Raw genomic sequence first — 27,838 nt, 5'->3', positions numbered from 1 at the left:
GACGAGATGGAGGGGGTGGCTAGCGAACAGCTAGTGCCCAGGCCCTACCTCAAGTCCCAAGGATGGCTATAGGGCCTAGCTAGCAGCAGCCAGGACGAAGGTGAGGGGAAATGCAACAAAGTACTTTCTGTGTTTAGTGGTGGGATTAGGACTCCATGAGGAATCCCACACACTGGGAAGTATATTACTTTTCTGGTAAAGAGACCGTAAAAGGGTTTTTTTTTTTCTTTATTTCTTTATTTATTTTTGACAGGCAGAGTGGACAGTGAGAGAGATAGAGAGGAAAGTCTTCCTTTTTCCGTTGGTTCACCTCCCAATGGCCGCTATGGCCGGCGCACCGTGCTGATCCGAAGCCAGGAGCCAGGTGCTTCTCCTGGTCTCCCATGTGGGTGCAGGGCCCAAGGACTTGGGCCATCCTCCACTGCACTCCTGGGCCATAGCAGAGAGCTGGACAGGAAGAGGAGCGACCGGGACAGAATCCGGTGCTCCAACCGGGACTAGAACCCGGTGTGCCGGCGCCGCAGGCAGAGGATTAGCCTAGTGAGCCGCAGCGCTGGCCAAAAGGGGGCTTCTTCCAAAACACATGTTTTGGTCTCCTTTCAATGGCTGATGCTCAGAGCAGCGGTTTTCACCTTAGAGAGTAGCAAGTCCTTTCTCTAAGTTAAATCCTAAGAAAAGCCTCAAGATACAAAGCAGGAAAGAAAGGAATACTTCCGCCTCTCTTGGGTCTTGGTTCATAGACCCTGAGGTACTCTGGCAAAACCCAAAGCTCCAGGGAACAAGACCAAAACTCCAGCACAGGTCTGAAGAAACCAGTAGCCAGTAAAGAACACAAAGTTCTAGCAAATGTAACACCCAAACCAAGCAAACACGTGACCTCTGCTTAAGAAAGCCTCCATCTCTTCTTAGGTTACCGTTAGGCGGCAACACCAACACCAACCTCTACCGCAAACCGCGACGGAGGACATGCCGTGGGAATGGTGAAACCACATGCAACACCCAAAATGTAACATTTGTTACGTCTGGTATTCGTGATCAGTTTTCGAAATCACGTCCAGCTTACTTTCAAGGAAACGTTAATCACTTTATTGACCAACTAAAATGCTCGACCCCTGAGAGCTGGCCAGTGGCCTGCCTGTGCATGAGGTGGAGGCCAGGGAGGGCCCCTGTGGCCAGAGGTCCCCGAAGGGGCCTGCACGTGTTCCTGCTCCTGGCCCCCCCGCGCAGCCCCAGCTTCTGCTGCTGCAGGCCAACACAGGACAATAGGGGACAGCAGATGTGGCAAGCCCCTTGTTGGGCTCTGTGCACAAATCCACCCAAAGAACTCTTTATCACATCCAAAATACACAGCAGCTTAAAAAAAAGAAGAAGAAAAACAAGAGCACAAGATAGCAGACTGCTACCAGGTACTTCATGTGCACTCCTGCTTCTGTCTATCATCTTCCGGAAACACACTCACAAATGTACGCTGGGAAATCATGCAATGGTGAGATGTTGCTTTACAGGGCAGAAGGTGTTCTCAGGGCTCCGGAGAGGTCTGGCCTGCTGCTGGGGACGAGGTGGGATAGGACCAGGCACTCAGGCCCCTGTGGCTCCAACCCTAGTTTCACAGAACACTGGGTAGGCCGTGTGGACAACAGTTTAGGTGTCTGCTGAGCCTCAGATCCCTGGTGTCTACATGCAGGTTGGCAAACCTACCTCCTGCCTGCTCCCAGCCTCCCCTCCCCCTAGGAGTACAAGGACTTTTTTGGAAGGAGATAAGAAGTCACTTGGCCTTTGCCCAGCTGGACAAGGTCTGTGCTCGGAAAAGCCCAGGAGGACTTCACCACAATCGGACTCTAGCAGCTATTCTCAACTGCTGGGGCCACTCCTCCCTCCCGCGCAAACTCCCTGGGTCCAGGAAGCAGCAGGGCGACAGCATGTTTGCAGCTTGAGCAAACGCAGATCTAGCACAGACCTGTGAGTGCCTGTAAGTTAAATTCTAGGTTCTTACACCTCTAGGCAAACATTCCTGTCGCTCCCCCTCTTCGTGGAGGAACGACACAGGACCCTGCGCTGTTCTTTCGTCTGCTCGGCCCTCCCCGGGTTTGCTGCTGGTTCTTCCCGGGTTGGCTACCGACCCTTCCACCTCCGTGGAAGGGCGGTTCCCCCTGCCACATTCCCCACTTCCGCGGGGGAGCGGCACACCGCCAGCCGGCTCTCTCGGGGGCTGCACAGGTGTTCCCCTTAGATGTTCCTGGTGCATGCCGTCTCTCTCCTCCTTTATAGTCCTCCTCTGCCAATCCCAACTCGGCTGCCCACACGCCGAGTACGCTGCTCTCCTCCAATCAGGAGCAAGTCCTACAGTTTATTGGCTGAACTGGAGGCAGCTGTGTAGAAGCTGTTTTCTCCTCTCCCAGCGCCATATTGTGGGAGAGCAGATGCATAGAATAAGTCTTAATTCCAGTAACTCAGTCCAGTCCGGGTTGCTCCCCACAATTCCAAAGGAAGACAGTCAGGTTTCCTGCTCTACCTGAAGACGCACTGGGTCTCTAGCCTCTTTTGTTGCCAGAGCTATTTCTGCTCTACCCGCCACGCCCGAGGGAGAAGGAGGGCAATGGGAAGCAGCAGGCAGGTGCAGCTCCCACAGCCAGAGTCCCCAGCCTCCCTCCTCCCACACCACGGCGATCTGCCGGCACCACTCGCAGGGTGAACCACGGCTGCCTGCCTGAGTGCCGACCTAGATACAGGCTCCATTTCCCCTAACACTGGAAGTCCCTCTCGGCTGGGACTGCATCAGACCACAATCCTGGCTCTCCCTGGTGCCCACCCATAATCCCACACCTTCTCCTGAACTTTAAAGGGCGCCCAGCAACCTGAGCCCCACTACTTCCCACTCAGCAGCCTTGCTTCCTCCCTGTCCTCGCTCAGACCCTGGGAAGCCTATCAGCCGAGCTCCCCGGAACTTCTCTGGGTCCATTTGCCTGCCTAATCCTGAATCAATGCTGCAAGCTGTGACCTCCACCTGCCACTCCTGTTTCTGAGCAGAGGTGCAGAGAAGGACCCAACTGCACACTTTCCGACCCCAGAGCCTCCTCATCTCTTAAATGTTACTGAGGATTCATTTTAAAAAGCAAGATTCAGCTCCCAGCTCCAGCATGCGCAGGAGCACTTCTCCTAAGAAAGTCGCTGTACTCAGCGGACCCCCTTGGTGTCAGTCACCATGAAAGCCACGCCCAGAGGGCGGGACTCTACCAAGGAGCACTTCCACTGCTTCACTGCAGTAAGAGCACCTGGGCTGGTGGCTGAGCTGTTCTCTAAGCCCATGTACCGCGAGTGTGGACCGCAACACAGGCACGCGTGTATGGAGAGCCTTGGCAGAATTACACAACGGTTCTTTTTTAAGATTTATTCGAAAGGCAGAGTTACAGAGAGGCAGAGACAGAAGGGGGTGGGGAGGCAGACAGAGTCTTCTATCTGCTGGTTCACTCCCCAGGTGGTGGCAACAGCAGGAGCTGTGCTGATCCCTTCTTCCCGGTCTCCCACGGGGGTGTGGGCCCAAACACTTGGGCCATCTTTTACTGCTAACCCATAGCAGAAAGTGGGATTGGAAGTGGAGCAGCTGGGACTTGAACTGGTGCCCATATGGGATGCTGGCACTGCAGGCAGTGGCTTTACCGGCTACGCCACAGTGCTGGCCCCAACAATAGTTCTAACCTCACCGACATCATGAAAGGATCTGGCGACCTCAGGGATTTAAGGGGCACGGCTCTGTAACTGCTGTGTGAACCCTCAGATTTTATTAAGGCCCTCAAGAGCTTCAGGAAACTCTCAGTCAGCCCCTGCCTCTACTCTGGGATCCCACCCAGCCCACATGCAATGACCAGTGCTCTTCTTGCCAACTGACCTTCCATTACCCTCAGCAGACTTCAGAGCCACTGAGAAGTCAAGAGACCACCAAGAGTGACCTGCCCTTCCAATGTCCATTCCTTCTCCAGCCCATGAGCCCCTCCCCCAAGGTGAGCCAGTTCTGTCTGTCTCCACTTTCCATTTCAAGCTCCCCCTCCCACTGTTTCAAGGACTCCTGTAGGGCCACCAACAGCCCTTAACTAGAACATCAGTCCACACCTTTCAGTTTGTCTTGCCAGCCCCCTACTTCATGGACACTGCTGTGGAGTCCACGTTCAGGCAGAGTGGACAGTGAGAGAGACAGAGAGAAAGGTCCTCCTTTGCCATTGGTTCACCCTCCAATGGCCGCCGTGGCTGGCGCACCGTGCTGATCGGAAGCCAGGAGCCAGGTGCTTCTCCTGGTCTCCCATGGGCTGCAGGGCCCAAGCATTTGGGCCATCCTCCACTGCACTCCCTGGCACAGCAGAGAGCTGGCCTGGAAGAGGGGCAACCAGGACAGAATCCAGCGCCCCGACCGGGACTAGAACCCGGTGTGCCGGCGTCGCAGGCGGAGGATTAGCCTAGTGAGCCGCGGCACCAGCCAAGTCCATGTTCTTAAAATGCCACCTTCTGCTGTGAGACTGCAAGGTGCTCAGGGCTGCAACTCCCTCACTGAACGAGGTGCTGGTCTGCAATTCTGGCAACGTCATTCTTCTACCTTCTTGACTGCACAAGTACTGTGGACAGGGATAAACAGTCCCACAGTAGATGTCGGCATAGGGTGACCAGCTTTGGAGGAAAGACTATGACAGCGCACAGGACCCCGCACACACAGGCTGGGAACCACTTATAATGCCCGTGGGCACTTTTTGTCTCTGTGGGCAGTGACGATCTGCTGCTTTTCACATTCTCTGAGAAACGGGTAACTTTATATACAAAATGCATTTTCTTAAATTAAAAAAAAAGGAGAGGAAGAACAGCATTTCTTTCTTCACTAGGAGGGCCACCTGTTGGTTCTGCTGCCAGTGGCCACTGCTGCTGTGAGCCCCTCAAACTGTGCTTGCTGAGGGAAAGCCCCCGGCTTGCCCACGGGCATGGTGACACTGGTCTGGGTTCCCCCCTGGCTGTGGTCAGGGGTGGACATGGCAAGCCAGCTGTGTACAGAATCAAGGAGAGCTAGCCCCACGTCTAGGTTAGCTTGCCATCAGGAGAAAGGAGGCTGGATGACAATGAAGACAGCACGGAGCTGGGGCTGGTGCTGTGGTGGAGTGGGCTAAGCCTCCACCTGAGGTGCCAGCATCCCATACACCAGCTGCTCCTCCTCCGATCCAGCTCTCTGCTATGCCTGGGAAAGCAGCAGCACATGGCCCAAGTGCTTGCATCCCTGCACACCCATGGGAGACCAAGAAGAAGCTCCTGGCTTCAGATAAGCCCAGCTCTGGCCATTGTGGCAATTTGGGGATTAAACCAGCGGAAGGAAGACCTTTCTCTCTCTCTCTCTCTCTCTCTCTCTCTCTCTCTCCCTCTTTCTGTAACTCTACCTCTAGAATAAATAAATAAGATATTAAAAAAAAAAAACAAACCCCACAGAGGACAGCAAGGCTGAATGACAGACGAGTTGAGATGCCAGTCAAAGCCGCTGTGCTTATGAATCTCAGCACTGCTGGACTTCATAGTTACAAGTCACCAAAGCTGCGCTCACGCCCCTCATCCCCTGCACTCGCAGCCCCGCTCTCAGTGGGAACCACTGCTGATCTGACACACTGCCATGAGTTTTTTCTGTGTACTCTTTTTTTTTTTTACATAGTTGAAATTATATTACATACAACAAATGCCAGTGAATACTGCACATCAGGATTTTCCCATGCGATCAGACCAGAGCAGTAAGAATCTTTCCAGGGCTTTCCGTGACAATCCACTAGTGGATGTATCAGTTACTCATCAGCTGGTTCACACTGGCATTCAGGCTTCGGATGACCAACGGTGTCTGAAATTTAACATGGCCCAAGCCAGCTATGGAACTGCTGCCCTCTGATCCTATCTCAGTATTTCCTGTGAACTGTGTGTTCTCGCTCTTAGCGCACTTACGTACGCACTGAGGTGCAGGATCTCAGTTCTCTATACACTAGCATATCAATGGTCAGCAGCTATTGCCCTGTGAGGTGGGAACTCCGATTTGTACCATTCTGGAAATCACACCACAGGGAGGCTAAACACCTTGTTCAAGGTCCAGGCTCTGAGCCACGGGGCCTGGTCTGGAGGCTGCTGCCTGAGCACACAGGACAGGCAGCACACACACCCTTGAGTTTCAGTCACTCTAGAACATTCTAGAGTCTTTGTCCACAGCTGATCTATTTTAAGTTTCAAACTTTTGCTTAATCAAATTTACTCTCTTTCCTTCAGTTTGCTTTCGAATCTCAAGAAGACGAGTCTTCCTCCATGTAGAAATCAGAAAAATACTGATACTCTAAGTAGTGTCAGTTTTTAGGAGCATGAACTTTTAAAAAGGATTTAATCATCAATTCTTTTGGAATTTGTTTTGCTGTGTGAGTAATGATTTAGACTGACTTTCTTCCAGAGAGCTGTTCAATTAGCCCAACGCCATCTGCTAAAGCATACTCACATTTCTCCCCCTCACTGGAGACATCTGCAGAGAACCCTAAGCTAAGACGTCTGTGAAGAAAAATCTACAAAACTGCAGCTTCAAGGGACTCGACAATCAACGATTTCCAACAAATGTGAAAATAAATGTTCAGTTTTACTCTTAATTAAAGAAAACGCCCTCTCCCCCACCATTCGCTTGGCAGACACAGAAGTTCAGCTCCCAGAATGCTGGGATAGAAGACACGTGACAGAGCTGCCACACTGCCCTGCACAGAGAACTGACCAAGTCCCTCTGCACCAGATGCTCCCACGGCAGGACCACCCAGAGGGCTATCGAATTTCTGGACACTTGCTACTATGAGGAGTGAGGGTATAAAAAAAAAAAAAAAAAAAAAAAAAGAGGGGCCAGCGTTGTGGCGCAGCAGGTTAAAGCCCTGGCTTGAAGTGCCGGCATCCCAGTGCGAGTCCTGGCTGCTCCACTTCCAATCCAGCTCTCTGCTATGGCCTGGGAAATCAGTAGAGGATGGCCCAGGTCCTTGGGCTCCTGCACCTGCATGAGAGACCTGGAAGAAGCTCCTGGCTCCTGGCTCAGGATTAGCTCAGTTCTGGCCATAGTGGCTAATAGGGGAGTGAACCAGCGGATAGAAGACCTGTCCCTCTGCCTCTGCCACTCTGCCTTTCAAATAAATAAAATAAATCTTTAAAAAAAAAAAGAAAGAATTATTGAATCCTCAAGGTTTGTACAGTGTCTGAGTGGAAATGAGGACCGTTTCCCGTGTTTAAGAGATATCCACATTTCCTTTTCTGGACGACCACTGACGAGACTTCAGCGGAGTTCTTCACCTTCCTGGGTCACTCTGCTGCAGATCTAGACTGGCGGCTTCCTGCAGGCAGGTCCTTGGCTCTCCTACAGCTGGTCTGTAGAAGCCTTGCCGGCACAGAGCGGACATGCACACCTACTGATTAAACAAACGACTTTGTGCTTTTAGACTAAAATAACAGAGTTCCATGACAGGTTAAATTCTTCATGGCTCATCTGAGTAAGAGGAGGGTTATTTTCCCACAAGAATCCAGGAGGATCGTGGGATTCACTCTGACACACAGAATGCGGCAAATGATTGTTCCAAGACTCGGTCTCAAGAGACTTTGTAGCTTCTGCTCTCCTGGCATATTCCCACCTACTCTAGTCTACTGTAGGGTGAGGGGCAACGGCAGGACGTGCTGAGGCCACCCGCACCCGCTATGTGCAGGGAGCTGGCAGGCGACTGCAGGGCACACTCCCAGTCACAGCAGCCCAGTGGGCTCCTCAACACACGTGGTGAGCGTCTCAGGCCTGCGTCTTAGAGCAGTTTGTGACGCAGCCACAGCCAGCCAGGTGAACTCCAGCGTGCAACATGCTCCTGGGCCGAGACCCTTACGGGTCATCCCTAAAAGGAACTACACCACAGCCACTCTTCAGAACCACAGACAAGAGACGATCCCAAGATACACACGGACCGACTTCACAAAGTTCCCGGAAACGTGACGTAGAAGATAAGCTGATTTTGGCGCAAAAATGTCTTTGAAATCCATGCCTGATTTTTTCCGTAACACGAATGTCCTGTGACCTCTGTGGAGCCTCCTTGTAAAGGAAAGCCTCGGCCCTGCGGTCTCAGACCCAGGCCTCCCTGCGATGCAGACACTGTCCCTCACGCGATGGTACAGGTGGGCCCACCGCGGTCCCCAGAGGGTAAGTGGAGGGAGGCCTGGCTGCAGAGCCCGCGCTCCCAGCATGTGGAGCTCCTCTGCTCACCCCGCGCCGCCTGCTCCCGTCTCTCTTCCTTTCTTTTTTTTTTTTTTTTAATTTTTTTTTTTTTGACAGGCAGAGTGGACAGTGAGAGAGAGAGACAGAGAGAAAGGTCTTCCTTTGCCGTTGGTTCACCCTCCAATGGCCGCCGCGGCCGGCGCGCTGCGGCCGGCGCACTGCGATGATCCGATGGCAGGAGCCAGGAGCCAGGTGCTTCTCCTGGTCTCCCATGGGGTGCAGGGCCCAAGCACCTGGGCCATCCTCCACTGCACTCCCTGGCCACAGCAGAGGGCTGGCCTGGAAGAGGGGCAACCGGGACAGAATCCGGCGCCCCGACCGGGACTAGAACCCGGTGTGCCAGCACTGCTAGGTGGAGGATTAGCCTAGTGAGCCACGGCGCCGGCCTCTCTTCCTTTCTTTAGTCCACTACAGCCTTCCCCCGCTTCTTCGCCATATTCCCAACACTTAAATTCAAACTCAGTTTTCTGGATTTTAGTGGAGCTAACTGTTATCTGAATGAGCCACTCTCAGCATTCATGATCTTAACCTAAGGAAAATTAACTTTAAAAAAAGCCTGAGAAATAATCTGAGATAGAGCACAACTGACTATAGAAACCAAGGAGGGAAGCCTGGGGTGGGTCCTCCCATCAGCAAACCCCAACTACGAAGCTCTCTTACCACACATCTCTTCAACATGGCGACCCAGGGAAGGGCATTTATGAGGCCCGCTCAGGGACGACAGCACACAAAGTCACCTCATCAGTAATGCCTGCTAGCTATACTGTGAAGTTCTAACTGAAAAAAATCCCATAATCAGACTATATTATACAGCCAGATAATTACAACCACCTAGGTAGAAGCTCTCACACACTGGTACAACAAAATATTGGAGGTTACTTTGGGATTCTGGTAATTAGGAATATTTGTTATTCTCTTATCTCTTCTTTCTATACTTTGAAATTGTCTACAGGCCGGCGCCTCGGCTCACTAGGCTAATCCTCCGCCTGCAGTGCTGGTACACCGGGTTCTAGTCCCAGTTGGGGCACCGGATTCTGTCCCGGTTGCTCCTCTTCCACTCCAGCTCTATGCTGTGGCCCGAGAGTGTAGTGGAGGATGGCCTAAGTGCTTGGGCCCTGCACCCGCATGGGAGACCAGGAGAAGCATCTGGCTCCTGGCTTCGAATCAGCGCGGTGCGCCAGTTACAGTGCGCCTGCCGTGGTGGCCATTAGGGGGTGAACCAACGGAAAAAGAAGGCCATTTTCTCTCTCGGTCTACTCTGTCAAAAAAAAAGAAAAAAAAAAAAGAAAAGAAATTGTCTACAATAACATACCACTCTTATACATAAGGAAATAAAAATAGAGCTTCTCTTATAACCAAAAGAAATTCAATTCTAAACAAGCAAGTGTGGGCCAGTGCTGTGGTATAGCAGGTGAAGCTGCCGCCTGCAGTGCCGGCATCCCATATGGGCACCAGTTTGAGTCCTGGCTGCTCCTCTTCTGATCCAGTTCTCTGCTATGGCCTGGGTTAGCAGTAGAAGATGGCCCAAGTCCTTGGGACCCTGTCACATGGAAGACCTGGAAGAAGCTCCTGGCTCCTGGCTTCGGATCAGCACAGCTCCAGCCATTGTGACCATTTGAGGGAGTGAACTGTCTCCAACTCCACCTCTCAAATAAATTTAAAAAAAAAAAAAAAAAAAAAAGTTTTTTTTCTCAACATTTATTTGAGAAGCAGAATGGGGTTGGCGACAGAGACAGGACAGAGGTTATCTTCCACCTGTTGGTTTAATCTCCAAATGGCCACAACAGCTCAGCTGAAGCCAAGAGCCAGGAACTCCATCTTGGTTTCTGACCAGGTGATAGGGTCTAAGCACTTGGACCATCTCCCACTGCTTTCTTAGATGTATTAACAGGAAGCTGAGCAGCTGGGACTCCTGGCATTGCCAGCGGTGACTTAACCTGTTGCACCATGCCACTAGCCCTCCTTTTCCACTTTTTAAGATTTTCATTTATTTATTTGATCGGTGAAATTGCAGACAGAGAGATGGAGAGACAGAGAAAACGGTCTTTCATCTGCTGGTTCACTCCCCAAATGACTGTAACAGTTGGAGTTGGGCCTATCTGAAGCCAGGAGCCTCTGCCAGGTCTTCCACATGGGTGCAGGGGCCAAGGACTTGGGCCATCCTCTCCTGCTTTCCCGGGTACATTAGCAGGGAGCTGGATTGAAAGTGGAGCGGCCAGGACTCAGACCTGTATCCATATGTGGTTCTGGCACTGCAGGTGGTGGCTTTACCCCCTACACCACAGCACCGGCCCCTCAAGGATATCCGAGTTTTAGGAGACTTGTCCCCATCATGGAACCACGGCAGTCTCTTGATGGGATGTTTCCATTGTCCCTAAAAGTTGCTTTGTGCCCCCAGCAGCCAGGCCTTTCTCACACCCTCTGCCAGTCACCTATCTGATTTGTAACCTTGTAGATCATATTGATGGAGTCTCTATGTCTACAATTCTTCCATTCAGCACGCTGCATGTGAGGTTTATGAAAGCCTGTGTTGTTGCTTGTATCAGCTTCTTCTATGAACATACTGGGCTAATTAGATACCTATGTGCTAAGTAAATAATAAATAAGTCATAGACCTAAATAGGACCCAAAACTGTGGAGCTTAAAAAAACAAAAAAACAAAAAACCAGAATCTTCATACCTTCATAACCTTAGGGTATGTGAAACCATTTTTTACAAATGATACATTAATTTATTTAATTTTTAATTGCATGATTATTTATTCCCATTTAATGTGTGTCTATGTATATTAGGCAGCTGTTTTTAAAAGTTTAGACTGTTGGGGGTCAGCACTGTGGCACAGCAAGTCAGGTAAAGCTGCCGCCTGCAGTGCCAGCATATTATATGGGCACCGGTTTGAGTCCTGGCTGCTCCACTTCCGATCCAGCTCTCTGCTATGGCCTGGGGAAGCAGAAGAAGATGGCCCAAGTGCTTGGGTGACCCGGAAGAAGCTCCTGGCTCCTGGCTTTGGATTGGCGCAGCTCCGGCCGTTGTGGTCATCTGGGGGAGTGAACCAGTGGATGGAAGACCTTTCTCTCTGTCTCTATCTCTCTCTGTAACTCTGTCTTTCAAATAAATGAAATACATCTTAGAAAAAGAAAAACTAAACAACAAAAACTCCTTAGACATGCACATTGACTCTAAAGGGTGAATTTTCCTCTGTTGCAAATCATTCTTTAATATCTGGCTTTACCAACTATCAAGTGCGAGATAAAAAGGCTTACAATGTTAAGCAGGCTCCTACACTTTCTTAATCCTCGTCACCCCAGACTCCCTTACCCTTGGCCACTGCTCCCCAACAAAAGGGAAAGACCACCATCTACGGTAGTGAGCCCTCACTAAGGCATCATCCGTGGCCACAGGCCAGTGATGTACCAACTTACAAATAGAGCGAAGAAGCACACAGGAAGCCAACCCCCAGGAAACTAATGAGGGAAGACTTACCTTTGGAGTCAGCATTTGGAAACAGCCTGTTCCATGGCACCTTGTTTTTGTGTGGAAGAGAAAGCAAATAGTTTCTGGCTTTTAAGTTTATTATACAATTCAGGTCTTCTTGTGAAGGGGATCCAAGAATACCTATCAGATAAAATAATTAATTAGCTATTAGTTATCACGACCACAGCAAATTGACCACGCATGTGAGCTGTGGGGCAGAATGAACCCTGGTGCTTACCCAGTGCCACCTTTAACAAGTATTCATAAAAAGGCCCTTAGCATCTTAACTCAGGGGAGGTCACAAATTCACGTCCACCTCAGCTACAGATTTCTGAGAACTCTTCTCAACTGAAGGCGGTGGCTGTGAAGTGAGCAGGCCTCGGCCCTTACCCAGAATGTGGTTCAGCTGGTCCAGGTAGTGCTTCCCCGGGAAGATGGGTCTGTTGGAGAGCATCTCCGCCAGGATGCAGCCTACAGACCAGATGTCGATGGACTTGGTGTAGCCCTGCAGCGGGAAGCAAGCGGGGGACACCTGGTGTCACACAGCACAGCGAGGTCTTCCCACACCATAGGACACGGCTCGGGAGAGGCTCAGCTTCTCCTCTGGAATCCCCAGGATGGCTTCACCCATTGTAAGGATCACGTGAAGAGTCAGGTGGAAAAACTCTTTCCTCCATCCCCTCGGTCCCCACAGAGCAGATGGCACTCTCATATTTTACCCATCTCTGTTTTCAATTTCTTTTTCTACTCATTTTTCAGGCACTAATTTTTCTTTGAAGGAATTCTGCTAAGTCACAGGAGAACTCTAAATCCTTACAGTATAAAAAAGATTTTTTTTTTTTTTTTTGACAGGCAGAGTGGACAGTGAGAGAGAGAGACAGAGAGAAAGGTCTTCCTTTGCCGTTGGTTCACCCTCCAATGGCCGCCGCGGCCGGCGCGCTGCGGCCGGCACACCGCGCTGATCCGATGGCAGGAGCCAGGAGCCAGGTGCTTTTCCTGGTCTCCCATGGGGTGCAGGGCCCAAGCACCTGGGCCATCCTCCACTGCACTCCCTGGCCACAGCAGAGGGCTGGCCTGGAAGAGGGGCAACCGGGACAGAATCCGGCGCCCCGACCGGGACTAGAACCCGGTGTGCCGGCGCCGCTAGGCGGAGGATTAGCCTAGTGAGCCGCGGCGCCGGCGCAGTATAAAAAAAGATGTTTTTCTAAGGAATATAAGTTGAATTTTATGGAAAATGTTGCAAACAGTAATAAATATAAGGAGAAATGTGGAAATAGCCAGAGAATAAAAATTTGGGTCAAGTGTTAAAACTTAGGGAAACAGTGAAATCTTTTTGGAAAACAAAGAATCAGTGATTAAGATTCACAGGATAAAATTGGGTTGGATTGCCAATCCGAAGCCAGGAGCCTCTTCCAGGTCTCCTATGTGGGTGCAGGGACTCAAGGACTTGAGCCTCCTCTGCTTTCCCAGGCCACAGCAGAGAGCTGGATCAGAAGTGGAGCAGCCGGGTCTCAAATTGGTGCCCATATGGAATGCTGGCACTGTAGGCAGCAGCTTAACCTGCTATGGTACAGCACCGCCCCCGGCTTTTTGAGGTTTCTTTTGAAAGGCAAAGTTGGGGGTGGGTAGAGGGTATCTCTTCCATCTGCTGGTTCACTCCCCAAATGGCTGCAATAGTCAGGGCTGGGCAGGCCAAACCCAGGAGCCAGGAGCTTCTTCCTGGTCTCCTACATGAGTGTGGAGGCCCAAGCACTTGAACCATCTTTGGGTGCTTTCCCAGGCGCATTAGCGGGGAGCTGCATCAGGAAGTAGAGCAGCCGGCCTTGAGCTGATGCCTGTATGGGATGCCAGTGTTGCAGGTGGAAGCTTAACCTGCTGCACCACAATGCTGGCCCCTCTTAAAATCCAAAATAATCTTTGTTTTTGGCCAAAGTTAAATAAAGGGAAATTTAAAACCAACATGGACACGCACCCACACAGCACCAAGCAGAGGTGTGTTCTGATGCACTTCACAGAGAAGGAACAAAGCATCACTGCTGTGGTACTTACACAACATGCGTGGTTCTACAAACCAGCTTACCTGTGTTCTGCAAAAATGTCGCTGAGTGAATGCTGATCGTCTTAGGTGGGCTAAGGGTTCCCTGGCTTTAGGGAAGTACACCCCCTTTCTAGAAGTATCAGTGTTTCCCAAGGGGGCACGAGTGAAGTGACGGACCAGGCTGGTGCAGAGTGAAGACGGTCAGACCAAGAGGAGAGCGCGGAGAAGACGAGAGGAGAGAAAGGTGGGGAGCAAGGGGAAGGAAGGGTATGATGCCAACGGCAGGGGAATGAAGGTGAGGGGTACAGGGGCAGTCACTGTACTCTCAGTTTTTCTATGGGCTTTAAAGATTTTTAAGTTAAAAAAAAAGAATAAAGTTGAACACGTCACTAGAAAGATGATCCTAGGCTAGAGGTGTTACAAGTAAATGAATCTCCACAAAGGTTCCCACACAGTAAGCCCATAGGTAGAAGGGGCGAGAGCCTCTGGAACATGCAGAGAGCCCACCCTGTCTGGCTGTGTCCCCCTGGGGGGCAACTGGGGCACCTCAAGATGGAATGGCGACACGAGACCAAGTAGCCACCAGATGAAAGACACACGGGCACCCCTTGCTAGGAACGACTGTCCACGGCTGGCTGGAGATGCAACCTGCTGTGTGGGATTATTTTAACACAGTTATGAGAGTCAACACAGCACTTTCTTCTCTGAAACATCTGTTACACCAAATCCTTCTTTCTAGTGGAATTGATCTTAATGAGCTTACTTTTGGAACTAAAATGAACAAATGTAGGTTATCAGGGATAACTGCTTTAAATAATCCCATTTCCTAACTACAGTAATCTAACGGCTTCTCCTTACTTGCGGAGGACGGAGGAAGAGCATGGAGCCTGTGAGCTTAGGAGCCCTGCTCTTCCATTTCCACCCAGCCTCCCGACTTCACTCCTGGCTCCTGGGCCCCAGACTTACGGTGCAATGTCTGTTCACATGACTCCTCCCACACTACTTTCCAGCAGATGGGGCTGTGCTTAGGAATCTCAGAGTCCTGCGATACCAGACAAACGTAACCATGCCAGGCCCACCTAGCTACCTAATTTTGGCTCACACGCTCTCTGCAAACGAGGCATGAAAAGCCACCGTATTCACGGCAGCCTTCAACTTTTGCCTGCTTGCTCATAACCTAACACACCCGTCACCCTTTCGCCTTCTGGTGCTTCTGCAGAGGTATTCAATCATTTCTGAGGAGACACACAGATCTTAGCAGAGCTCAGATGCGACAGGATGCGCTCTCCACAGCCACGTGGAGGCACAGGGGAAGGCCCTTTCCTGGCAAACACAAGTACCATGTAACTTTGAAGGAATCACAAGAGCTGTAGGTCTTCTTCAGGGAGAAGAGACATTCCTCATTATAAAGGTACAGCTGATTTAGACAGCACAGCCCTGGTTCGGTGCTGAGATGACCAGGAAGCCTCTGGTACATGCCCAGGCAGTGGTGTTGGTAGGTGCAGCTTCCACAGGCAGGACTGACCAAATGGCAGGACACAGACCACTTACAGTCACAGCGACCGGGAGGCTCAACCTGACGCGAGGACAGGTCAGCACCACCCCAGCCACGGTGCAGTGGCTGAACCAGGGCCCAGAAGTTCTAACGCAGTACGATGAGATAAAACAGTGCCTTGGCTCCAAGCCTCCACGCAAGTAGAAACAGGTTGGAGAGGGAGGCCTCCTACAACCCACATGCAAGGTTTTCTTTTTATGCAAACTTGGTCCTTACCTTGGAATTCAGCATAATTTCTGGAGCCCTGTACCAACGCGTGGCTACATACTCTGTCAGGAACCCTGTGTGATCATGGTCCGGATCCGCAACGCGGGCCAGGCCGAAGTCACAGATCTGAGAGGGAAAACAAAACAAAACACAGGACATGTCTTAAAGATTCTAAACAGCCTGACATCAGAACATCATAAAAATAAAAACAGAAAACAGCAATGATACAAAAAGTAGTTTCTTCTATCACCACGCAGCAGACACTTGGTGACAAGTCTACAAATTCACAATTATTTAATCCTCCCAACAATCAGGATGGCAGTGATGATGCTCCACGCGTCAGGGACCAGGAAACAGGCTGGCTGAATCAATAGGGCACAGTGTAAGGGGCTCTCCTAGCTTTCACTGTCTGCTTAGCACACCACAGTCTTGCTTGGGTGAATTGAGAAAAATGGTTCTGGCTAAAGTTACGAAGCTACTTGGGGCCCTTTTTTGGCCCTGTTCTGCAGGGGCTCCTGGAATCATCACTGCCAGGACCCCCACTTGCCTTCTATTTCTCAAATTCCCGTTGGCCCATCAGTAGTTATTGCAAAGTTGCTTTCCACTTCCTTCCCCTTCTATGTAGTCAAATCTACTCCCAAAGGCGCAGCTCTGGCCATTGTGGCCAACTGGGGGAGTGAACCAGTGGATGTAAGACCTCCCTCTCTCTCTCTGTCTCTGCCTCTCCTTCTCTGTGTAATTCTTTCAAGTAAATAAATAAATATTAAAAAAACAAACAAACAAACAAACCCACAACTCTTTTCAAGACTGTCAAAAGACAGCTTGTCTCATTTTCCTTTTTTCTTTTTCTAACTGCTGCACCAAAGGTCAACCAAGTCTAACTCATACTACTCAGTCGAGTGCCCAGGCTACAAAACGTTGAGAGCAGTGACAGGGAGTGCTCCACACAACACAGAATGTGAGGGCAGTGATGGCGTGAGCTCCATGCCATGGAAGGGAAACTTGGTTAATCCTCCGCCTGTGGCGCCGGATTCTGTCCCAGTTGCTCCTCTTCCAGTCCAGTCTCTGCTGTGGCCCAGGAAGGCAGTGAAGGATGGCTCAAGTGCTTGGGCCCTGCACCTGCATGGGAGACCAGGAGAAGCACCTGGTTCCTGGCTTTGGATCGGCCGCAGCACGCCGGCTGTAGCAGCCATTTGGGGGGTGAATCAACGGAAGGAAGACCTTTCTCTCTGTCCCTCTCTCTCTTTTATTTATTTTATTTATTTCTTTATTTTTTTGACAGGCAGAGTGGATAGTGAGAGAGAGACAGAGAGAAAGGTCTTTCTTTGCCATTGGTTCACCCTCTAATGGCCACCACGGCTGGCGCGCTGCGGCCGGCGCACCACGCTGATCCAATGGCAGGAGCCAGGTGCTTCTCCTGGTCTCCCATGCAGGTGCAGGGTCCAAGGACTTGGGCCATCCTCCACTGCACTCCTGGGCCACAGCAGAGAGTTGGCCTGGAAGAGGGGCAACCGGGACAGAATCCGGCGCCCCGATCAGGATTAGAACTCGGTGTGCCGGCGCCGCTAGGCGGAAGATTAGCCTAGTGAGCCGCAGCGACGGCCTCTCTGTCCCTCTCTAACTCTGCCTGTCAAAAAAAAAAAAAAAAAAAAAAAAAAAAAGAGGATCTAGAAGAAGAAACACGGAATTACCCCTTAAACTTCAGCAGTCTTGTATGTCTATCTTCTGGGCTGAATAAATACAAACTTTGTTACCACAAAGGAAACCCAGCCCCAAAGACATTTTGCGTCTCCTAGTCCTCCTCCAAGCAGGCCAGTACCATATGTGTTCAGATCCCTGCTTCCCGGGCTTCCTCTTGGGGATTTCACGTGGTCAGTCCAGCAAAGGCAGAGGGCACAGTCTGGTGCAGATCACAGTCTCCCCTACCCTCCAGGCTCCCTGCCCTAGATCGGCTGCAAACATGCCAGCACAACTTCAAACAGACCCATAACCCCGTGTGGGTCTGGGGCCCTGAGAGGTCAGCATTGCGGGGCCTCGGGGCTGCGGGGAACAAGCCAGAAGAGCACGGGTGGAAACCAGAAACCAAAGCCAGCTTTTAGCTGCGAGCCCACACAGGGCTAAGCACCAAGGACAGCTGACGTCCTGAGTGTCAAGAGTAGGGAACACTTCAGCAACACGGAAACCCATGGTAAAGGGGAAGAAATGACACAACTCCCTGCTTGAAAACCCAGAAGGACCTTAACAGTGTGAGGTCGGGGGGGCCACAGGGCCTGCAGGAAGGGTGTCCGTCACCACAGGGACTGAGTGTGTGAGTCTGAGACTAAGGTTCCAGACGGCAGAAGCCCCCCGTCTGTCAGCAGCACTTCGTCCACGTCACGCTGGACGCTGGGCCGTATGCACCCTGTCCTATTTGGACGTGTTCACTGTGACCAATCAGTGACTTCAGTTCTCACTCACCTTCTCTCCTGAATAGTTAGACACGGGTGAATGATATGCACTCCACACGTATGTGAACTGCAATGATTTGAATACCTAACAACATCCTGTGTGGGGCTGGCATTTGGCACAGCAGTTAAGACACGGCCTGGCACGCTGCTATCACATACTGAAGTGCCTGCTTAGAGCCCCAGCTACTCTATTTTTTTATTAAAGGATTTATTTGAGAGTTACAGAGAGATAGGGAGAGACATGGGGAGATCTCCCGTCCACTGGTCCATTCCCCAGTTGGCCACAATGGCCAGGCTGAATCCAGGAACTATATCTACTAGGTCTTTCATGTGGGTGCAGGGGCCCAAACATTTGGGCCATCTTCTGCTTTCCTAGGTCATCAGCAGGAAGCTGGATTGGAAGCGGAGCAGCCAGGACTGAACAGGCACCTGTATGGGATGCTGGAGCTGGCTTTACCTGCTATGCCACAATGCTGGACTTGCTACTCCACTTCTGATCCAGCCTCCTGCTAAATGCACAACTTGGGAGGCAGAAATATCAGTGGTTCAAATATTTAGGTCCCTGCCATCCACTTGGGAGATCTGAATTCCTGGCTCCTGGCTTCGGCCTGGCCCAGTCCTGGCTGTTGTGGACATTTGGGGAGTGAACCAGCAGATGGAAAATTTCTCTGTTTTCCTCTCTCTGCCTTTCAAATAAAATGAAAATAAAAACTAAGTACACACACACAAACACACACTCTATATGTGGATACATAGTTACCCAGTTGTGTTTCTATGTGTTTAATTTTGAAAACCATGCCTGGATTAAGCAGATGATCAATACACACACACACACACACACACACATATGAAATCAGTGTGGGTATAACATTTGACAAAGAGATGAATAAAATGGCCCTAAGTAAAGACAAGCCCATCAACAGTGAAGAGATAACAAAGTATTTTGGTTCTGACTCTTATTTTTAAGGATGAACCGTTTTCAAGTAAAAATAAGAGCCAATTTTTCCCTAAAATATTATATACTGAGAATGTCTCTCTAAAAACAAACAGAAACAATCTGCTGTAACGGGGGGGGGGGGGTGATAAGACACTGCACGGAAAAAAAGCACAAGGAAACATTCAAATATTTATTATGATTTTATAAGAAAATCACTAAAGGTCAAAAACCTAGTATAGCCATTCCTAAAAGCAGCTTCGTTCTTCACGCGTCCACCTGGCTTTTACTAGGACATATGCGGGAAAGGAGTAGGTGACAGCCTGGGCAGAACAAGTGGGCAACAGGAGGCTCCCAAGAGCGGACAGCGTCCCATCTCCCACCCACGTGTACCTGGTGAAGGAAGCCACCCTCCGTACCTCCTTACTCAGCACCAGCCACGCGGCTTCAGAGAGGAGTACACAAGCTGCCCACGGCACGACGGAGCCCAGGCGTCTCTCAGAGTCACAGCAGACTCCGCCATCACCCCTCATCCACTGCTGTGGCCACGCAAAGGAAGACTCAACGTTCTGTGCACTAGGCCCTCATTTCGCATCTTCAGGCCTACTGTGCCCTTTGCTTACCCAAGGAAAAACTGCTCTTACCCAGAGGGCCAGCATACACACCACCTTCCTCCTGCTGCCTCTCACAGCCCCAGGCACAACCAGCCCACCTCTGGGCTTTGCTTTTGCACACTCGTTTCATATTTTCACGACTGTGTACTGACTATCACCTCTGACCCATTGGTGTCCAGAGTTCAGGGACATACGCTTGTCTCCCTTCCTGGTGTGCCTTTCACAGTTCCTCGCAGGAACGTCTGCTAACTGAACTGGGAGAAGTGACTACTGCTACACATCTATATGTACTTTTGTAATGGCTTCAGATATAATTCACATACTGTATAATTCACCCATTTAAAATGTACAGCTTCGATAACCATGAAATCATAAAACCATTCCCACTATCCAATTTGAGAACATTTTTATCATCTCAGAAAAGAACTAGCAGGCCACTCCACTCTCCCCCACACCAATCAGCCTAGAGAACCACCACGCTACCTCTGCTTCCACAGATTTGCCTGCTCCGGACATTTCACATAAGCACCATGTTTTCTCATGGGCTTTTCTCACAGGCACCGTGTTTGCAAGATTCAGCCACCATGTTAGTCCTACTCCATTCCTCTTTATCCCACTGCATGGACCTACTGCACTGTATTCTTCCATCATCACATGCCATCTGGATTGCTCTCACTTTTGGCCATAACTTAATATTCTTATGAATATTTGCATGCAAGGTTTTGAGTGGACACATGCTTCCATTTCACCCAGACTGCTAGAGTGGAATCCCTGCCACCATCACTTATTATTTGGCTTTTCAATTGTAATTATTCTAGGGAGTGCAGAGTGGTATCTCGTAGTGACCTTTGCATTTCTCAACTGACTAATGATATCAAGCATCTTTTCATGTGCTTACTGGTCCTCTGTATTTCTTCCTTAGCAAAATGTTTGTTCAGATCTTTAGTTCATTTTTAACTTCAGCCATTCCCCTTTTTATTAGAGTTCTACGAGTCCTTCATATACTCTAGTTGTAATTCCCCTATGACAAATATGATCTGCAAACGTCTTCTCTTACCCAGTGGGTTGTCTTCACTTTCTTAATGAAACCACTAGGAAACTTTGTACGATAATTTTGAGGAATCCATTTACCTTTTCCTTTTGTTGCTTCGAGTTTTTTGGTGTTGTGTCTAAGAAGCTTTACCTAACACAAGATCGTAAAGATCTACTTCTGTGGTTTTTTGTTGTTGTTGTTCAAATTCTGTTTACTTATTTTTGTATTATTTGAAAGGTGGAGAGACAGAGATCTTCCATCTACTGGTCCACTCCCCAAATTCCCCAACGCTGGGGCTGGTTCAGGCTGAAGCCAGGAACCTGGAGCTCAACCTGGTCTCCCAGGTGGGTGGCAGGGACCCAAGCACTCAAACCATCACCTGCTGACCTCCGACGCAATTTCCTCTTTCTTCTGTATGTGGGTATTTATTGTCCCGGCACCATCTGCTGAAAGACTGTTCTTTCCCCAGTGAGCAGACCTAGCATCCTTGTGAAAAACAGTCAGCCATCGACATAGAGGTTTCTCTGTCTCCTTAGTTTCTTTTTATTTCAGAGACAGACACAGACAGAGATGGACAGATAACACAGATAAGACAGAGAGCGCACTTCCATCCTCTAGTTCATTTTCCGAGTTACCCACAATGGCTTGGGGTTGAAGCTGGGAGCCAGGAGCTTATTTTAGGCCTTCCCTGTAGGTAGCAGGAACCTAATTACTTGAGCCATCACCACTGCCTCCCAGGGTTCACATTAGCAGGAAGGAGTGAAGAGCCAGAGCTCGGACCTGAAAAAAGGCATTGTGAAATGGGATGCGGGCGTCTTAAGCCAATGTTTGTCCCCTTGTGTAGGTTCAGTAGACCAAATCCACACCCTTTCAGGGCATCTAAGACATCCACAGATCTTCCTCCGTATTTAGCTCTGCCATCTATTAAAACAGAAACAACGTCCTACATATCTTCGGAAGAAATCTGAGGACTGTAAAGACTGGGTTTTCCCATTTATCTGGAATACCTTAGTAGGTATTAAAATCAGGGAGGTTACATTTTCTACTGATGGTTTTTTTTTTTTGACAGGCAGAGTGGACAGTGAGAGAACAGAGAAAGGTCTTCCTTCCATTGGTTCACCCTCCAATGGCTGCTGTGGCTGGCACACCGTGCTGATCCTAAGCCAGGAGCCAGTGCTTCTCCTGGTCTCCCATGTGGGTGCAGAGCCCAAGCACTTGGGCCATCCTCCACTGCACTCCCGGACCACAGCAGAGAGCTGGACTGGAAGAGGAGCAACCGGGACAGAATCCGGCGCCCTGACTGGGACTAGAATCTGGTGTGCCGGCGCCACAGGCGGAAGATTAGCCTAGTGAGCTGCGGCACCAGTCTTATTAATGGTTTTTTAAAAGATTTATTCATTTACTTGAAAGGCAGAATGATTTGCAGGAAAGGACGAACAGAGAGAGATGTGCATCTTCTGTCCACTGGTTCACTCCCCAAATGGCCACAACAGCTGGGGCTGGCACCAGGCTGAAGTCAGGAGCCAGGAACTCCATCTGGGTCTCCCACATGGGTGGCAGGGACTCAAATACTTGAGCCATCAATCACAGCTTCCAGGAGCATCACCAGGAAGCTGCATCAGAAGCAGGGTAGCCAGGATTTGAACCGGCACTCCAAAACATGGAATGTAGGCATCCTGTATCTGAATGCCATGCCAGCTCCTCTTCAGATGCTAGCTTCCTGCTAATAAAGTGCACCCTGGGAGGCAGCAGGTGATAGCTTAAGTACCTGGGTCTCTGCCACTGTCACTGTCACTGTCACTGCCTCTGTCACTGTCGCTTGTTCTCTTGCTTGCTCTGCTTTTCAAATAATAATTCTTACTAATGCAGAATCTCAGATCTCATCAAAACACAGCATTTTCATTAACATAAAAAAACCTTAGGGTTCGGTGTTATGGCGCAGGGGGTTAATGCCCTGGCCTGAAGCGCTGGCATCCCATGAGGGCGCCAATTCGAGACCCAGCTGCTCCACTTTCAATTCAGCTCTCTGCTATGGCCTGGGAATGCAGTAGAAGATGGCCTGGGTCCTTGGGCCCCTGCACCTGCGTAGGAGACCTGAAAAAGCTTCTGGCTCCTGGCTTCGGATCGGCGCAGCTCCAGCTGTTGCGGCCAACTGGGGAGTGAACCATTGGATAGAAGACATCTCTCTCTCTCTCTCTCTCTCTCTCTCTCTCTCTCCCTCTCCTCTCTGTGTAACTCTGGCTTTCAATAAATAAGTCTTAAAAAAAAACCTTACACACAAAATACATATTATTATATATGCATATATTTACATACATGAAGTATAGAAGCACAGGCAAAAAACTGGATAAAGGTACACCAATCTGTTATGGTGGTTAGTTATCTCTGGGGAGAAAAGGGTAATGAGATGGATGAGGAAGAGGAGGACTTGCATTTTTTCCAGAAATGCCATTTTCACGTATTTCTGGTATAATTTTAAACACAAATACAACCACGGCTTAGCAAGCATTCCCCCCCTATTTTCCCACACATCATGCAGGAGTCCCAAGCTGGCTGACCTTGAGATCACAGGTGGTGTTGAGCAGCAGGTTGGAAGGCTTGAGGTCACGGTGCAGAACGTTGGCTGAATGGATGTATTTTAACCCTCTGAGGATCTGGTAGAGAAAATAGCAGATATGGTCGTTGCTGAGGTGCTGTGTCTTCAAGAGCTTGTAAAGATCTGTTTCCATGAGGTCCTGGACTATGTATCTGTTTGCACAGGTTAAGTCAAAACACTGATGGCAAAGCACAGCAGACAAGACGCACGTCACTCCACTGTCGCACTGCGAGTTCTGAAGGCAAAGGAGAAACTGAGAAAGACTTGGTGTCCCTTCCACAAAGGACTCTCAAGTAGTTAATTCCTGTCAATTGGACTAGACAACAGGCACAGAGCAGGCTGGCAGACCCGGCTAGCCGGCCATCCACTGCCAACAAATACCTGTGAGGCTTGCTGGAAGAGGCTGGGAGAGTGGCTGGCGACACCCCAGGCTGCTCCTCTGTCCCAGCATCAGTTTGGAATTTTACTGCTCCTTCTCCCTCCTTCTTGCCCCCATCTGCACCAAGATCAACCATAAAAGTTCAGAAAGATCAGTCTAGAGATACGCTGTTGCTAAATCCTGTCTGCAGTCTGCTTTCTGGCTCCCTGGAGACCCTGGGAAGTCAGGGGAGGCTTGTGCTGGTTTTGCTCCTCATGCTTTCTTGCCCTGCCCTGCATCTCAGCACCCAAACCTGAGCTGCACTAGCAGTCTTCTTTCTTACAGAAAGAAAGTTAAAAGCCTGAGCTTTTAACTCCACCCTAATAATTCAGTTAGCAGAGCCTGAGGGCTTCTTTTATTAATTTCTACGCAACTCCTTTCTATTTGCTGTCTCCTAAAGATTCACGCCAGATGAGAAGCAGCGTGAGCGTGTAACTACAAGGAGGCCTGACTTAACCCCTGTCATCTGCCAGACATATTTTCACCCTTCTCCTTCTCTCAAAAGGACCTTTCTCTACCCAGGCAGCTTCGTCGGGGCCTCCTCAGTCCGGATTTCTGAATGCTGGTAGAGATCACCAGGTGCTTTCAGGGCTGGGTTGCCTTAACGAGGCTGAGTCCTACAGAGAGGGTACGCACGGTCTGAGATCAGGACGGAACTGATGGAACCAGTGGGCCGTCCAGGATCTCCTTTCCTGCTCTACTTACTGCTTTTTCCGTTTCCCCAACCAAGTAGCTCGTCCCTGTGATGACTGGAAACGCATCCACCAAGATCTCCAACAACCACACTTAGAGCACTTCTCCTCTCCCCCAGCACACCCAGGAGATTTCAAGTGGTGTTCACTCAGCGAGGTGAGGCCGAGCATGGAGTTAGCTGCCAGGAAAGGATACACATCTTTCATCTGCTCAATGGTTGGGGCTCGAATAATGTCATTGATTCCAATGATGTTCTCATGTCTGAAGCGCAGTAAGATTTTTATCTCCCTCAGGGTTCGCTGGCAGTAGGTCTGGTGCTCAAAAGGACTGATTTTCTTGATAGCCACTCGAACTTTGTTGACATTATCATAAGCAGAGCTTAAAAAAGAGAGAGAGAGACAGCATTAAAAACAGCACACAGAATACACAAACTGGTAAAGCACTGGATCTGCAATACAGTGCCCAGGTATCTCTTTCACACCCGTGAAGGCAGCACAGCCACAGGAAGGCCTCCCGCTCAGGCGGAAGCTGCTGACACAGGACAGCACAGACCGCACCTCGAGCTCCACCCCGGGGCCTGGCCTGAGCACTGGGTGCATGTCCCTCTGCATGAATCAGAGACACAAGCAAGCACATTCCGGCCACACAGATCGCCCTGCCTCCAAACAATGTCTGACTGTTGGGTCCGACTCCTCGGACTCCGCAGAAACGTGCAAGTGACCATCAACCACGCGTCTGTCCCTAACAAAACCAACGCAGGTGGAGACCTTGATTGTTTCTGCCAACTCTGTCTCACCTGAAAAATGAGGCACCTGTTTTTCCCCTCTACGAAACTGAACCATGATGTTTGTGTAGTTTTATGATAAAATCTATAAAGTATTCTTTAAAAAATACTTTCGTAGCCATAACATGCAGCTAGTTCTTTCCAAGTTGTCCGTAAGGCCTGACTTAATAGAATTCCAAGTAGAGGCTGGCACCGGCACACCGGGTTCTAGTCCCCGTTGTGGCGCCGGATTCTTTCCCGGTTGCCCCTCTTCCAGGCCAGCTCTCTGCTGTAGCCAGGGCAGGCAGTGGAGGATGGCCCAGGTGCTTGGGCCCTGTACCCACATGGGTACAGGCAGAGTGGATAGTGAGAGAGAGACAGAGAGAAAGGTCATCCTTTTGCCGTTGGTTCACCCTCCAATGGCCACCACGGCTGGCGCGCTGCAGCCGGCGCACCGCACTGATCCGAAGCCAGGAGCCAGTGCTTCTCCTGGTCTCCCATGGGGTGCAGGGCCCAAGCACTTGGGCCATCCTCCACTGTACTCCCGGGCCACAGCAGAGAGCTAGCCTGGAAGAGGGGCAACCGGGAAAGAATCCAGCGCCGCGACGGGGACTAGAACCTGGTATGCCGGCGCCGCTAGGTGGAGGATCAGCCTATTGAGCCGCGGAGTCGGCCTAAAATAAATCTTAAAAAAAAAAAAAAAAAGCTGCAGAAGGGCAGGCTTTTGGTCAGCAATTAAAACCATCACTTGAGACCCTCACATCCCACACGAGAGTGCCTATCTACGAAGCAGACCCTGGGAGGCAGCAGGTTCCTGCCGCCCACATGAGATCTGGGTTGCACTCTCAGCCCAGCTGGGCTATTGTAGGGGTTTGGGGAGTGAACCAGAGGGTGGCAGCTCTTTTTATCTGTCTGATCTCTCTATTCTGTCTATCAAACACAAAGTAACAATTTTTTTTTTCCCAAGAGTAGCTCTTGGTTACTGTGCCCCTGTTTTATCAACACTCAGTGATGCAATGAATAACCACCTTGGGCATCCTCTTAGGTGGGAGTGAAGTCATTCTCCTCCCATCCCACTTGAAAAGAAGGGGAGGCCCTGTCTGCTGAGTGTGGTCTGCTTCTGCCTGGCCGGTTACCTGCCCATTTTGCTGCCTTTGTTCACGCAATCACAGAGGTCCTCACAAATGAGCTTCTTGTTGATTTTGTTATGTATTTTGTCAGCATTCCTTTCACCACCTATCAGCTTGTGTCTTCAAACCATTGTGCGTGGCCACCCTGTTGTCCTTCACCTTTTCTCCCCAAGACAGCCAGACTGCAGCTTTCTGCAGTGTTCCTGGATCAGTTTACAGCTACAGTTTGGTTCTTAATGCAATCCATAACTGTATTGTCTTCGGATGGGTTAACTTTAAGATATTTACATTTTTTTCTTTAAACTGATAAATGTGATCTTTCTAAAAATAAAAATTCAAAGTTAAATAAGCTGTTCCAGGTTAAGACAATGAAGTTTCTTAACTCATCCCTATAAGGCCAATAATTCCTGTATTGTGCAAACATGACTAGGATATAACACACAGACAGATGATGAAGGTTGAAAAGAAAAAACATTCTAAACACAACTCCACTTTCTAAGCACAAGCTTGAAAATCAACTGAAAACAAATGAGCAGATATGATTTCACAACACAGCAAAACACTACATTATGACCAGGTGGTAATATCACAGGAATCCAAAGGCGGTTCACTCAGACAGACATCATATGGAACAGCCGTTTCTCCACAGAAGATCTACAAATAGCCAAGCAGCACAAGGAAAGACACTCCCGTTACCAATCATTAAAGACAGACAGCTCCAGTGACCGGCCACCTCACACGCATCAGAAACAAAACCAGAGCCAGCAAGGTTGCAGAAATCAGGATTTTTGTGCACCTTTGGAGGGCACCTACAATGGCTCCTGAAAAGTGAAAACCTTAACTGCTATATGATCCAGAAATCTCACCTTTGGTTATATACCCAAAAGAACTGAAACTAGCACACCCACACCCACTGCATCACTATGCACGATAGCTGATAGCCAAGACATGTCGGGCAGGTGTTTGGCCGGGCAGTTAAAAACTGGCTGGGGTACCTGGTTTAAAGTTCCAGTTGATGGGCACCCTGGGAAGCAGCAAGTGATATCTCAGGTAGGTGGGTCCTGTCACTCACGTGGAAGATCCCGATGGACCTCCTGGCTCCTGGTATCAAGCTAGCCCAGCCCTAACCACTACAGGCATTTGGGGGAGTGGACAGCCAGATGCTGTCATGGGGGAGGGGGAGGGGAATAGGTTGAGCATGTTCTAATAATTAAACACAACATGCTTGAATACTGCAACAAATATTACTCAGCCTTTTAGAAGAACATTCAACATCCTTTCATGATTTTTTTTTTTTTTTTTTTTTTTTTTTTTTGGACAGGCAGAGTGGACAGTGAGAGAGAGAGACAGAGAAAAAGGTCTTCCTTTGCCATTGGTTCACCCTCCAATGGCCGCCGCGGTCCACGCGCTGCGCTGATCCGATGGCAGGAGCCAGGTATTTATCCTGGTCTCCCATGGGGTGCAGGGCCCAAGGACTTGGGCCATCCTCCACTGCACTCCCAGGCCACAGCAGAGAGCTGGCCTGGAAGAGGGGCAACCGGGACAGAATCCAGCGCCCCGACCGCGACTAGAACCCGGTGTGCCGGCGCCGCAAGGTGGAAGATTAGCCTATTGAGCCACGGCGCCGGCCAACATCCTTTCATGATTAAAAACTCTCAAGA

General features: G+C 49.9%; 1 protein-coding gene across 2 annotated transcripts in view; it reads right to left on the bottom strand.

Moving 5' to 3' along the window:
• MAPK1 (mitogen-activated protein kinase 1) overlaps positions 1 to 27,838 on the bottom strand; it is a 105,628-nt gene that overhangs the window by 15,441 nt on the left and 62,349 nt on the right. For both annotated transcript variants that reach the window (XM_051826739.2, XM_051826740.2), the window contains exons 2-6: positions 24,480 to 24,662; positions 23,136 to 23,325; positions 15,559 to 15,675; positions 12,140 to 12,254; positions 11,759 to 11,890 (exon numbers count right to left, since the gene is read on the bottom strand). In XM_051826739.2, coding sequence (XP_051682699.1) covers positions 11,759 to 11,890; positions 12,140 to 12,254; positions 15,559 to 15,675; positions 23,136 to 23,325; positions 24,480 to 24,662 — 737 coding nt within the window. The remainder of the gene's footprint in view (positions 1 to 11,758; positions 11,891 to 12,139; positions 12,255 to 15,558; positions 15,676 to 23,135; positions 23,326 to 24,479; positions 24,663 to 27,838) is intronic.

This window comes from Oryctolagus cuniculus, chromosome 21, assembly GCF_964237555.1.
Source record: "Oryctolagus cuniculus chromosome 21, mOryCun1.1, whole genome shotgun sequence".
In the NCBI taxonomy this organism is placed as follows: Eukaryota; Metazoa; Chordata; class Mammalia; order Lagomorpha; family Leporidae; genus Oryctolagus; species Oryctolagus cuniculus.
This window is presented reverse-complemented; position numbering and strand designations above follow the sequence as displayed.